A 14,971-nucleotide genomic window follows, 5' to 3' on the forward strand; every position below is an offset into this window, starting at 1 on the left:
AACAAGTGGGTGTACCAGGGACCCTAGCTGGTCACAGAGAGAAGGGGCCGGGCGAGGAGGAGCTGCCATAATTTACATTAGCGTGCGTCAGCAGCTGTTTTTCAGAATTATTTTTAAAGTTTAATCTACATGCTGAGCTCGTAAGTTGAAATCGAATACTCAGAATTAAAATACCACCTTTGTAGATTTCCTGCAGCAGATTATTATCAGGGTTAGCATTTTAGGGCCCCTTAGCCGGAAGACGTGAGGCTATGCTTTTCTCTTAAAGCATTAGAAATGTTGCCCACAAAATCAACGTGAATGTAGACATTATGCTTTACTTTAAACACGCGTTAAAATTAACCAGCCTTTTGCTTGCCTCTTGCCCTGCTTGATAAAAAATTACATATCGCGACATTCACCCCTGCTTCTTAACTTGAACTTTTGGAGTTTATACTCAGTTTTCATGCTTATTGATTACTTGTACGTATTTCGGCATGTTCCTGATACAAATGTCTGTTCATCTGTATTCGGTAATATTTTCAATATAACTGAATTACAGTCCCACACTCATCTTACTTCGCCTAGATCAGATTAGGTTCCGGAGAGCATCAGGATACATTAAACACCTTAAAGCAGCGTAGCGTTGTCTTCTGCTGTTGTTCGGAACAGCATAAGGCGTCTCTGGAAGTGCACTATCTTGTAACCAGCGCCGGTGTTGCTGTTCTTTTTGCTGCCACTGCCTTTTTTTGTATGCCAATCACTAAACAGATCCTAATATTGTCTAGTAGTACAGAATAAATTCAGTTTCACCAGTCGAACGCAATAGTTGATTTTATACAGCAACATATCCGGCGTTTATAGACCCTGCTCCCATGAAATTTCATCTGTCAGAACTATGCAATGCAGTTCGGCCAAGTTGCTAGTGTCATCTGTAATATAAGCCGTTGTAATTAACAATGACAAAAAAATGAACCCTCCCCCATAAAAAAAAAGCGTTAAAATCTCTTCCAGGACATCTTTTTGGTTCATCAATGGAATAATTTTTCTTCGTACAAAGCAAGCTAATGACCCCTTTATTACAAGCCCAGCAGTAAAAGAAATTGATGGACAGATGCTGTATCTGGCACAGCGGGTAGCCTCCTCATCTGTCATGAAACGTTCCAGTCGTTGTAGCCTACTGGTAGGCAGCTGTAGATTCCAGGCATAGAATTGAAAACCTGGCTTAAAAGCCGGATTTTCAGTGCAGCCCCACTTTCTACATTCCCGATACGCTGGAAACAAGTTTCCTGTGGTCAAAGAAATGGCGGCTTCCTTCTCTTCAGTGTACCCGTGTTTCGTTCTACTAGTTGCCGCCACTGCAGCAATGCGAAGTCTGAATAAGCTTCATCGCGACGTCCCGGATGCCTTTGAGGTAGGCACTGTGTTCGCCGCGCTTACTGATCAATGTCTGGGCAAGGTATATTAGCCGGCAACATAAAGTAAACCTGCGTAGTTTCCGAAAATTCAAAGCAACTGAACGATAAAGTGATGTATTCGAGGGCCTGCAAGCTAGGTGAACCAACCGAGCAGAGTTAATTGTTCTAAGCGGAGACCACATTTTAGGCAAACGCCTACTTTGCGCTACGTGTCTAAGCCGCACTGTTTTCATATATGATTATACATTAGGTATTACAAATCTAGTTATTAGTGTGTATTTTAATGCGCATTAAGGGGAATGCACATTTAACATAATTTTCTCAGAATTAAAGCCTATATCCAGCGTAGGTGAACAAAAACTGCCAATTTTACTCAAATCCTCCTCAGGTGATGTGATGTCTCGTTTTCGAAGTAGGATTTCCTTCAGAACGACTTCGGTATTGAGCAAAACACCTGGACGCTATTATTACATCGCCTCACTGGCTCTGAACTGTTCACTATGACTTAGTGGCAAGAGCGCTTGACAGCTTAGCCGTAGGTCCCGAGATCGATTCCGGCTGAAGCTGTGGCGTTTCGACGGGGGCGAAACGCAAGGCGACCATTTACTGCGCGATGTAGGTGCATTTAAAGAACTCTATGTGGTTAATAGCCAGAGGCGCTTTGATACGTTAGATGCTATTAACCAAACAAACCAAGTAGGCCGCGAAGAAAGCAGTACAAACGCGGACTTTGTGAACAATGAATCCAAGGAAGGCTTAAAAAATGTATGGACTATCGTTTTTCGGCACCTATTTCCTTCGGGTCTTCCGCTGATTCTAGCGATATAAAAAAGTGGTAACTGGCGGAACGGTAAGCGGTACAGCCTGTAAGCGGTACAGCCTGCCCTTTCTCAGAGAACATTCACCGAGACCTCGCATACTTGTGAGCGAAATTCACCTTCCCCGTAAACAGTATTGACATAGTGATAGTAGGGGTGAACCTCTTACTACAATGTACACATAAGCATTGGTAATCTTATAGAAAAGTTGCTAAAGGATCCGCGGCAACCTGCAGTGGTGGTAGGTAGTAGGGTTAAGTACTAGTGTGTCCTAGTGTGCTACTTCGTACTTTTACGGTAATGAAGAATCATCTGAAAAAAAAATGCTTTCCTGTAAGTAACGTACTGTGTGGTCATTGTCCAGTGCTAGGTATGGGGTGGTCGCATAAGACATCCAATCTATCGCGTTGAACGTGCGCTCATCAGTGGTGTGAAGGAGCGCCTTACACGTAACCAAAAGGCGGCGTTTTCACTTGCGCACGGCCACAATGTATTTGTCGCAGATTTGTGTTTTGCTCTCGGGACCCACATAGCTCCGGGCAATGCATCACGTCACTGCCAGTGACGCTCTAACTGTGCATATAGATAAGTGAATTTGGCTATCAAGCTAGAGACAGTGGTTTCGAGGTACCTGAGCTCTACAAGTATGGCATTGAGAATAAAATTATTTATTCTGGCGAAAATTACGACAGCATTGTGGAATATACACTGCCGAAATGCGGCAGCCTAAGCGTTGCTGTAGCACACAGTGAATCACGTTTGCTCTCATTATCAACTAAATGTACCGTTTTCGTCGTTTCTAAAATCCTAATTATCACTATTTGCAGCGTCATTGTCATTGCTACTATCATCATCACGGTAGATCAGAGGAGTTAGGATGTGCGTTTGACGATCCCGGGTGTAGCGCCTTATTTTCTGCGCTGGTGTTCCTAAAAATGCTCCTTACTGGAAACAGCGCATAAGGCGTTGGCCGAGGTCCTCTGATTTCTGAGTATCCTACAGACCTAAATAAAGGTGTCCTGCCTCGACTGCCTACCGGTAATGTCGTCTTTTTTACCGTTTTTCTGCATGCTGACCTTAGAGGCCACCCGACCTGAGCACCTGACTTCCGAGACGCCCCCGCACAGATTTTATACCACCGGGATATTTTGTGTATTGGCCAATGCCAAATGAACGACATGTGATGGTTACCTACGAGAGCAGTCGAGTTTTCTGTCAAATGAATTAGGTGCATGGTGTTTTACCCGGATGCAAAGAACGTCAACGTTAAGCTCCTTTGGCTTCCCCGCTATATGGAGCAACGGAGGATTGTGAAGCTTCAGAACCTTATGTAACAATTCAATCTGTGGAATTTGAAAAGTGGCGGTGCCCAGGGACGGAGCAAAAGGAAACAGCGAACCGTGAAATCTCCGCTCACCCTCAAGGACAAAGTGTCAGCAAGCAGTTTTCACACTCGTAATGTTTATGCGGGGCAGGCATTAGTTCGTATCCCAGGGAGACCACCACTGTGTCTCCAATGCAGCCGGCTTTGACATGTACGGCACCAGTGCTGCACGCCTCGATGCACCCAGTGCCGGCGCTTTGGGCATACTGTAGAGAACTGTGTCTTGAGGTATGCTGGCAGGCTGCCTCAAATCCAGTGGTCACGAGAAGAGGATGTGGGGTCAGAACACATCATGGATGTGTCAGATGTCGATTTGACAAGTGCGCTAAGCCGTCAACACCAAATTAATTGGGGCCAGCACCTCATACCAGCAAAAACAAAATCTGCAGCGACTGGCCATCTAGAATCCGTGTCTCCAGAGCCAAGACTGCCGCACCTGGGCCCACCTGTGAGCGCCACTCAGAGTACTGTGCTTGCTGCACAGGAACCACCTGTCACAAAAGGACAATGTCTGGATATGCCTTTTGCGGAGTCCGTGGAAACGATACTGCCAGGGAATGCTCGCCAATCCTCCTTCGTAGTTGGAGAGTAATAGTGAGCCAGGTGTGAGGTCAATCGCTATCGTGTCCGGGTCTCTGTCGGCTCTCAGTGTGGCTGCGAGCGATGTGCTCCACTCGGGTTCGTGGATCGAAGCGTTGAGTGTCTCAGAGAAAGACATGGACAACACGGCACCTTAGAGGCGTCCTGCATATGGTGAGCAGGTGTGTATCATGGTGCTGACCAGAAGGCACACTGTGTAGAGGTCACGGGAACGGTGACTTTAAAGAGGAGGGCGATGTCTGCCCGAAAGATCGCCAATTTGACAGCGGGCCACTCCATTCTAGGGGATGGTGTTTATTAGAACAGGTACCAAAAACGACGAGCGTCGAAGCATATAAAGTCCAGACATGGGTATCCTCACGAGATTGAACCCTCATGAGGGCGTCCTCACCCTCACCTCATGAGGATTTGACTCAGTAAGGTGAAGGAGGCAAATGTGCAGAGTTTGAGGGGCGAGGGCTAACCTTCCACGAAAGGTGTGGTTTCTGTAGAAAGAATAAGCACGCGGCAAAACGAAAGGCACGAGTGATCACACACTTTCTCCTCCACTGGGCATGTGTTGTACAGAAAACAAATGTAATGGAACGGGACACAGGCGCTGCAGCTAAAAGAAATAGGAACGAAAGGCACAAAATTGCCACGGCGCTCGTGGTGAAGAAAGATCTCAAAACAACACTGGGGATCTGCAGGGAGTCACCGAGAGTGATGCCGCTGTTTCTAGCCTCACGCAACACGACGGCACCGGCGAAATACACAGGAAGGCGGTTTGTAACTTCTAACGTTTCTTTAACATTCAGGCAAAAGCAGTTTCATGCAAAGAAAGCACGTCCAAAAAGGAGGGCACGCGTAGAAGAAACGTTATATACAAAAGACCGAGGTGGGGGGATCTTATCTGCTGCGACCCTGCCAGACGATTTTTTTTCCTCGATCAGAATGGCTTGTATGAGTAGTCGACGCATGAGAAGTGTTTTATGACAGTGTTTCGTGATTGTCCGACAAGCAAAGTATTGCATAAAACTTCAAGAGTTGGGTAAATTAGAGTTCGCAACAAAACCAATGGAAAATAAACAAACAGCAGTGAATTTATGCTTATAAGAGCTCCAATAAAATAAACCGCAGTTCAATATCCGATGGAACGTTTGTCATATGTTTGCCGAAATAAGCAGAATTTTGTTATTTCTTTTGCCACTTTTTGCTTTGTTGTGAATTAGCAAAATCAGAGCGTGCATTCATATGTGCGGCTCGTACTTACAATGCATTGTTTTTCTGTTTTTCTATGACATTAAGTTTTAATATATCTATCAGAGGATAGTTTTCGTCAGATGGGGGGGTTTTAATATCGTTGGGAAGTAGTAGAGTTTGAGCATTGAGCACAATTTCACGAAAGAGTAGTTTCTTTCCCAGTATCCAAAGAGTGTGTTCTCATTTCGTGTTAACCTGTTGAAGTCCTTTACCGAAGTAAGGTTCTTTACTATTCTTTATTCAATTTATGGCATCCGTTCTGTAGTCAGAATAAGTTTCATGCAATTTTCTTGATAGTAATTCCGTATGTTATGACAGACTCACGCATGAGAGGGCTATTACAATGTTGAACTGAGTTCATGAATCTGCTGAAAGCGCTTTCGGGTTGGCTTCAGATATGTGGTTCCAGCGCAAGGGTGCTTGCAGTTCTTAGGTACATTTGTTGCTCTTCGCAAAATCAAAGCGTGCTGTTGCTATCAGCATCGCTAAAAAAAGAAGGCATTTAAAACCACCAGCTCATTTCAAGCTTCGTAAAGAGGATATTGCTAAAAGCTACCTGCATGCTGCTCTTGACACTATGTGCCATTTCATGTAGGCAGGATGTCCTTATGAGGTAGTCACCTCTGTTTTAGAGGACCTTGCCATTGATGCTGGAGTCTTCAGCTGGAGTGAAGATTGCTGGAAAACGTATCAACAACCATAGATATGTTGATGATACCACTTTAATGGCAGAAAGTGAAGTGCAACTCAAGAGACGTCTGATGCGCGCACAAGAAGAGAGTGAGAAGTTTGGGCTTAAACTGAACATTAAAAAGACAAAGATTATGGCGTCTTGCCCTGTCAAGTCCTGGAGCATCAATGGACAAGAAGTGGAAGCTGACAGATTTTCTCTTCTTGGGCTCCAAGATTACCTCGGAAGGAGACTGCAGCCATGAAATTAGGAGACGCCTGCTTCTGGGAAAGAGAGCAATGGTTAGCCTTGACCGCCTAATAAAGCGCAGAGACATTAGTCCGCCAACCAAGATCCGTATAACTCGTCTTTTCAGTTGTGATGTATGGATGCGAGAGTTGGACTGTGAAAAATGCTGACCGCCGAAGAATTGACGAGTTTCAATTGTGGTGCTGGCGAAGACTCTTGAGAGTTTCTTGGACTACCAGAAGATGAAATCAGTTGATATTGTCGACCATAAACCCTGACTGCTCATTGGAGGGTCAAATTCTAAAGTTAAAGCTCAGCTACTTTGGTCATCTGATGAGAAGAGAGGAGTCGCTTGAGAAAGATTTGATGTTGGGAATGGTTGAGGGTCACCAGAGAAGGGGTAGGCAACGAACGCGATGGTTAGATGGCATCCTCGAGGCACTGCAGATGAAATTATGTGATGTTAGGAAGATAGTGAGAGACCGGAAAGCGTGGCGTGACATGGTCCATAGGGTCACGAAGAGTCGGACATGACTGAACGACTGAACTGAACTGCCATTGATGCTAGGGATGTAGAAGAGCACCGCTGCGCTGAAGAAGCGCAAAGTACGAGATCCGTTGCCATTCCACATTACTATCAAATTTCCCACCGCTAAAAATATGTGGCTCAGAAAGCTTACCTTCATGTAGTCACCACTGCACCCAAAAACCTGGCTGGAGTGTGCAATATGATGCAGCGAAAGCACAAGCAAGGATGCAGCATCAAGCACGTAAGCAGGTTCGTCCCGACAGAGAGCGCCGTCGTTTACCGTATACCGCGCTCCTGTGTCAAAAGCTACAGAGAACAAATTGGATGTTGCAGAAACGTCACACATCAGGAGCTGCACGCAAGAGTAGGCGCACTGACGTCGGGGGGGGGGGGAATGGGGGGGCGAGACGACTGGGCATCTATTGTTTCTACTGCCGTCGATTCGAGGTGGGGGGTGCGCCTCAAGTCCATGAAAGGAAAATCTTGAAGAAGTTCGCCTCCAAACCCAGCGGAAAAGTATACGAAGCAACACTGCATTAAAGTGGAATTCACCACTAGTTGTAGCAAGTGATGCCTCGATTATCTTATCCGATAATTTAAGGAGTTTAAATATCCCACACATACCAGCGTGCCAGTGTTCTTAATTTTTCATTAATTTGTCGAGATCAACCTCATTGTAAGGGTGGATCGCGTTTATGGCGGCGTTCAATGGCTTCTTATCCAAAACATGGTTTCCTGTGCTTGATACGTCACGATATAAAACGAAAAAGTGTTGCTGTATAAATGCTGCAGAAATAACGCAACCGCTGAACAGAAATTTTTAAATGACACAAAGAGGGTTTACATCGAGGAAAGGTACAAATCGTATCTTAACACGCGCTGATAGAGGTCCGCGCGGGATGGATCTGACCCGCCGTGGAGTGCTTTTTACCTATTGAGATTAGAGGGTGACATCGAAGTCCAGCCCTCCATTACGCTTGGGCCTTGAGTAAGACTAACTGCCCCAAACCACGCAGGAACATTTGTTGGGTTTGGATACAACGGGGTGTAATTTTAGCTCACGAATTTGAGATTGTTTTAATAAGTGTCCCTACATTTTCTTACCATAAAGATGACCAGATGCGATGAGGTACCTTTATGCATGCCGCCAAGGCTAGAGTCGCACCAGCGAGCACCTGTTTCGCATACTGTTAAAATGTCTGCCAGGTCTGAACAAAAGGAAGAATTCGGGGAAGAAAGCTTCGAGGGTTTGAGTGATACCTATTCTCGAACGCTATTATTCATCACATCACACTCACTCTAAGACTGGCTCAATGAAACAGACAACTGAGGCTAATTTAAATCCAATCCGCGTAGTCGCGATGTCCTTGGATCTCTAGCTGGCTGGTTGAAATTATGACAGCACTGCTTTTTATACACCTGGTTCTGCTGAGCCATTTCTGTGAAGGGATGGAGGGAAAGACGCCTCCTCTCTTCCACGGATTCTACGTTTTGTTGTGTAAGCAATTCGTTTTTAGTGTGAGCGAGATGCCTGCTTCCAGATAGCCTCCTGTCCCCTTTTCTGTCCTATGCCAAACAAACCATGTGTATGTTGCTAAACAAACTAAAAATGAAGCAACGAAGCCACTACTCGTGCTAGGCAGGTAAGATGTTCCATTCGGCGGGCTACAGTGTTCTAGAACGCGGTAGCTGGAACGTTGTTAGCCGGGGAGCACCTCAGCCTGCACACGCGAAAGCTTTGGGTGACAGAAGGGTAGCTTGAGCGAGTTTTGGGTGGCGGCGCTTCACGACGGACTCGGCACTGCATGGGAGGAGACAGATAAAGCACAAAGCAAGCAAGTGTGCGCCGGACTTTATCTCCTGTGGCAATGCGCAGGCGACAGGCTAGACTCCCGCACAGCGATGGCAGCTTTTTGTAGAAAAACTGCTTGGAAAAAAATAATCTCTTCTGCGTGGCGGGAAGACCACGCACCCTGGTCCACGGTCGGGAACAAGCGGTTGCTGTGACTGGCCTTATCGGATCTCCCCGAGGTGCCGGGTGGAGACGGGTGTGCATGGCAGCAGTGCTCTCAGAGGGGTACGTCCGGGTTCACCACCATTCGTTCTTTTCCGGTTCTTTCTGTTCAAAGGGTCTTCCTTCAGTCCAGTCGCGAAAGAAAGAAAAAAGAAAAAATAAGAGCGAACGACAGGAACGACTGGGGAAGCCCTTCAGTTTGCGTTGCTGTGTGCTGTCGATCGGACCACTCAAGTGGTTGATGCTTATGTTGAAAACAACACTTCGGTGCGCTATTGGAAATTTTATATGCTCAAGGACTTTCGCGTGCAATAAGCGCAGATAAGTTTCCACTGCGGCAGTCTCTCGGATATTTTCAGCAATAGCGCGGCCCAAGTGCTAGGAGTGTTCTTGCAAGTTCGAGGTGAGTTTCATTTTTTTGCGGCCCTTGCCTTCTCAATGCAGGCAATCCGGTTTTCGGCTTTTGCATATGCGGGTACGTAGTGTCCGGAATTTAGCAGATCGGATAGGGGATGTGGACTTATCGAACTGATGAAGAGAGCTGATTACGGCAAGTTGGCGCATATGCGTTGCTTTTCTGTCCCCGCTCTAAGTGTTTTTTTTTTTTATAAGCGAACCTAGATTCAAGCACACTATCTCGAAACCATAATCAAAGCTTATACATGAGAAGCTGGCTTGTTCACGTATCAAGCCGTACTGCTCTATTAGGCGCTGTCTCGTTCTGTTCTCGTACAGCTTTAACAAAAATTGAACAAAAAAAAAAGGATATTAGGCATTACTGCGACGGCATTCGCGAAAATTAGAAACGCAGCAGAGTTACGTGTTTCACATCACTTTTTCTGTTTGCTCCTGGAGGAAATCAGGATGTGATTGGGGCACATCATCGGTGGCACCAGCGGCGTCGTGTCCAAACAGCATTTTCACGCGGCGTTTCCCAAATGACACTACACGTACATGTCCATCTAAAAACTGTCGCTCACGGCTCCAGGCTTTCAAGCTATGTCCCCCCATCCCACCCCCCTCGGCGAAGCGAACAAGGGTCAGGACCCCCTGATTCCCTCAAAATGCTTTTCTGAAATAGCCTTTTCCTGTTACTTGAATTAGAGCTCTCTTGTCAATACGCCTTATACGCCTCATGCTTTCCATCTGCGGCTGGCAAGAACTTCGAATCTCTTCCTTCTTCATGCGGTGCAGAATATTTCGTTACATATGGAGTGTGAACTCGTGGGTATATTTCCCCGGTAAACTATGGCAGTGCTTATTTTAATTCGTCCTCGAAGTTTCACGTTTGATTGGCATAGGGCACTGTCAGAATTGTTTTTCGCACTTTTCAAACCGCTTAGTTTTCCTGCGCAGTGCATACCTCATTCTCAGCAGATGTCGGAAGAAGTACCAAGTACCAGATTGCTCTTGCCAGTGATTCGCTACAAGATGAACGAAGCCCCGTCGTTTATTTAAGTCAACTGTTAGCTTCGAGAAATTCAGATTGCTAAATCATCAACGCCGAAAGCAGACGCAGAGAAGAATAGTTTGCGCCCAATTCGGCTCCGTATGCCATAGATAGAAAAAAAATGTACGTAACTGGAATATTAAAACGGAATATTAAGAGGTGAGGGTGAGGGAGGGCAGACGTTATGAGAGTGAGGGTGATTGAGCACCACTAATATTTTTAAATGAGGGTGAGGGCGAGGGAAGGCCAGTGTTTTTAAGGTGAGGGTGAGGGAGAACCGCTGATTGGAAAGTGAGGGTGAGGGAGAAAAGGCCAAAATTAGGGCATTTGCCACTTTTGCAAGCCAGTATACCCTTAACGTTAGGAATATGCGTAATCGTCGGAGGCAACAACAGCGAAGGCATCTTTTAAAGAATTGGAGCGTGTATGTACCTGCCATCCAGGAAACAAAGCTGTCTTTGATGAAGAGACATGAGCTGCTCTCGAGCAGTTTTTTTTTTTTTTTTTTTCAGAAATATAACATTAACATTATTGTTATCCACGCGAGAGGCTTATCTAGTTAGTGTACGCTATTCCTGTCAAAAACACTACAGATTACAGACATGTCTTATTGTATAGATGACGATGGGAGACTTATATGCTGTTACCTCACAATGTCAGGTGTGCAGTGGCGAATTATTTGTGTTTACACCCACGTAAAGCAGCGAGATAATTGATTTTCTTCCTGTCATTGATTGACCATTTGTGCATAGATCGCAAATTATATCATTCGAAGATTTTAATTGTGTTTGTAGGGACGAGTACCGATCAATGTCATGTAGTAGATGGCCCTAGTGCTGTATTACCGATTTGTCTTGTGAATATAACCTTGCAGTATGCGACAGAAAAAAATGCGATAGTATTCATTTCACTCATTTCCAGTTTTCCTCTAATGCCCGTCGTGACAGAATTTACGTTTCTGTAGATACGTTAGCAAGTGTGCTTGTTTACTGGGTGCGGCCCGTCTTCTTCAGCGACCACTCTATGGTGTCTCTTCAGATAGGGAGGTACAGTCGGCACATACTTCACCCTCCATGGGAGCTGTGGAGAGAGAGAGAAAGCACTTTATTCTCACCCGTCAGAGTACGAATGATCGGGTACGACGCAGCTCCCTCCTTCACCGTCTATCTCCCCCCTAGACGTCGGCCGGAATAACTGTCTGCTCTGCGAAGAACTTTTTCAGCGTGCTGTACCTGATTGTTTGAAAGATTTATGCCCACGCCATGTTCTGCCAGTTTTTAAAAAGTAGAACTTGCTTAAACAGAATACCAAAAACTTGGCATGTGAAGCCTCTGCAAAACTCGCGTTCCTGAAGAAACACAACCTTGATGAGCTTGGTCGCACTCTAACTTAGCCACGTGAGCTAGAGAGGGTTAGCCCGGGTGCCTATGTCGAATAAATTAATAACTTAAAAGCAGGGCTTCAACAACTTGCGACGGAAAGATACAAGGGGCCTTGATAAGATCTAGATCACGAAGGTTTCTTGATGAGCGACCTTCGCGTCGGGCCCTGAGTGATGAAAGAGAGAGTGCTCTTGAGAAGAAAATATTGGAAATTCACTTTGGTGATTACACATGCAGCGATGCTCCTGCTATTCTTGCTGCTGTCTTTGCCTCTTATCGCAAGCTGTTTGGCAGTTATGAAAATAAAAATCAGGGGTCCGATTAAAATGTCTTATCTGAAAACGTTCCTTGACTAACGATGAGAAATGTGCGGGAGTTAACGGATCCACCACTTCGGACGAAATTAAATCAGCCATTTCTGGCCTTCAGAGTCAGAAATTTCCTGTCCCAGATGGGATTATTAGCGAGTTCTCTAAAATATTTTAGCCTTGCCTAGCGCCTGTTTTGAAGCAAATTTTTCAAACATCTTATGACTTGGATTTCCTGCCTTCCACTTCCGGGCACACACTGTTCATTTCCAAAAGAAAAGATACTTCCCAGATAGAAAAGATTGAAGCGTATCGTCCAATTTTCCTTTGTAATGTTGATTACAAATGTTTTGCTAAGGTTCTTTGTCTTCATCTGTAGGTGGCCTTCATGGAATTCATAGGCTCGCAACAGGTATATGACATCGAAGCCGCAGGATTCAAACACATATTCATTTTGCACGTTAAGTATAGGAGTCAGTATCACATGAGACAGGCCAAGTGGCTCTGATTCAAATTGACCTGGCAAAGGCGTTTGACAAACTTCGCCACGATTTCTTGTTCGAGGTTTTCCTTACTGTGCGCTTCTCTTTAGATTACCTGTATGGCCTCTCGAGAAAGCATATGATCCAGGTTTTAACTGAGTATTTGTTCTCTACACTGTTTTATCGGCAACCTTATCTGGGGTTTTCGAACACCAGTGTTATAAAACGTGTTAGTAGAATGTTCATTCAGGCAGCCGCAAAAACATCCTTTTTCAAATTAAACACAGCGACGCTGCCTGCCAAGACAGTGAATTGCCGTCTGTGCAATGTGCCTGAAACAAGTGATGATTTCTTTATTCTGTGCCATGATGCTATTGTAACAGTACTGAAGAAGATGAAGTTTAGAAGACAAGTGAAGGAGAAAGACGTTAAAAAAGGACTCTCGTGCCGGACGCGCTGCCGTTGACCAGCGTAGCTCCCTACCCTATCGTCTTGTAGTTCAGCGCTCCGACGTCTTACCGCCTTCGTAACACATTGGTGGTCAGGTGCTGGGTACGACTACCCTCAAGACGCATCCTCAATCGCTGGAGCTTCGTCGGAGCCGTCGCCTCGCTGGTCTCCCACCCTTTTCAACAAGAATGCAGCAGACTACCGAGCAGCCCCGAACATCAACACGGGACCCTCTACTCCCGTCTCGCGATGCGCCGCCGACCACCACGAATGCGACGCTACCATTTCGCGAGCCTCGTTCCTTTGCCGGCCAAGCAGGGGAAGATGTTGATGACTGGCTCACTCATTATGAACGTGTGAGCCGCTATAACCGCTGGGATTCAGTGGCTAAACTAGCCAATGTAGTCTTTTTTTTGACGCAAACCGCCTTGATGTGGTATGAGAACCACGAGGACTCCCTGACAACTTGGGAAAGCTTTGTCGAAGCCATCAAGGAATGTTTCGGTGACCTAGCTGCAAAGAAGAAACAGGCAGAGCAGACACTTGCTCAGAGGGCCCTGGCAGCCGGTGAAACTTGCACCACCTACATAGAGGCTGTAAGGTATCGCTAGGCACCCCCGGATTAGCGGCTATGTACTCAGTACCTCGTGGTAGGTTTGCTTGTAGCATGAATTTGTGCTAGCTGCATGCAGACGAGTAGGCGCCGCGGATCACCGGATAAAGCAGGGAATGCCATTAGAGTGACGAGTGTCACCGGGCGGCTGACAGGCGATCGAACCCCAGAGGGGGAAGTTAAGCTGCTTTGTGCATACCTGCAGTATGCTTTTCATATGAGCCGACACGACACCGCCGTCGCGGTTGAAACGTCCGTTCATAGACACGCCGCGTCCAGACAGAAAGGTGACGTTCGGCGCCGGGGGAAGAGTGATGGGGAACGTTGAACAAAGGGGAAGATGTCCGCGGGAGCACCGGTTGACCGGGCGTCTTTTCGGCGCGCCGCCGCTAAGCCGGAGGTCACGAACTGTACAAGTTCTAGGAAGAGCGGGGGCGAGAGGCGGCAGCGGTCCGCTAACGACCCTGCTCATTTGCTTTGATGATCTTGCCGCGAGAACGCGGCAAGGTGTACAGCGGAATGTGGACAGCATGTGACATTTTGTGTTTTGTGTTTTTCTTTCTTTCGTTGCGGGGAAAGGGTTTCACTCACACTGCTGAAGTTGCACGTGGCCACGAACCAATCATGTTGAAGTTCGTGGCGATTGGACGCAACTGAAATGTGGGCTGGACACGGAGGGCTTAAAACCAAGCCCGAGAGACCAGTCTGCTGTTCTGAGCTATGGCTTGATGTGTACATCTTCGGCTAGGCCGAGCTAGCCAGATCCATGTATATTTTGCCTAACCTTGCTGTAAATATTGTAAAGTTTTGTATATAAACTTCAGTTAATCTCTTTGTAACTCTCAAGTGTCGTTATCCATATTTCGTCGTCTCTGATCACCGACTTGGACGGGGCGCTCAACGGTACCTGTGGTGCAATTTGCCACGTCTTCAAGTCACCGAAAAGAACCTAATTTCAAGAACAACAACGAAAATTCACTGGCGCAGTCGACGAGGATCCTGTGGGAGCACAGGGGAGAGACGACGACGTTCCTGCAACGCAGACGCAGGAGGGAAGCGGCATTCCAGGAGAGCAGACAAGAGAAGCAGCAGCAAGGACAGCGGCAGCCAGGAGGCTACCGCTGAGGCGAGCAGCGGCGCGTCAAAAGGACCGGCTGCTGAAATCAAGATCCTGAGGTGAAGAGTGCAGCGGCGCGTCACAAGGACCGGCTGTAGACACCAAAGGTTTGATTTGGAGAAAGCAGCGGCGCGTCAAAAGGACCGGCTGCTGAAATCAAGATCCCGACGTGAAGCGTGCAGCGGCGCGTCACGAGGACCGGCTGTAGGCACCAAGGGTTTGATTTGGAGCAAGCAGCGGCGCGTCAAAAGGACCGGCTGCTGAAA

The 14,971-nt window shown here is 46.6% G+C and overlaps 1 protein-coding gene across 1 annotated transcript in view; it reads left to right on the plus strand.

The window, feature by feature from the left end:
• Positions 1–1,150: 1,150 nt before the first annotated feature.
• LOC146177227 (uncharacterized) overlaps positions 1,151–14,971 on the plus strand; it is a 57,916-nt gene continuing 44,095 nt past the window's right edge. Inside the window, exon 1 of the mRNA XM_084581107.1 lies at positions 1,151–1,393. Coding sequence (XP_084437233.1) covers positions 1,283–1,393 — 111 coding nt within the window. The 5' untranslated portion in view covers positions 1,151–1,282. The remainder of the gene's footprint in view (positions 1,394–14,971) is intronic.

This window comes from Amblyomma maculatum, chromosome 10 (genome assembly GCF_055883805.1).
Source record: "Amblyomma maculatum isolate TAMU_Amacu chromosome 10, ASM5588380v1, whole genome shotgun sequence".
NCBI lineage: Eukaryota > Metazoa > Arthropoda > Arachnida > Ixodida > Ixodidae > Amblyomma > Amblyomma maculatum.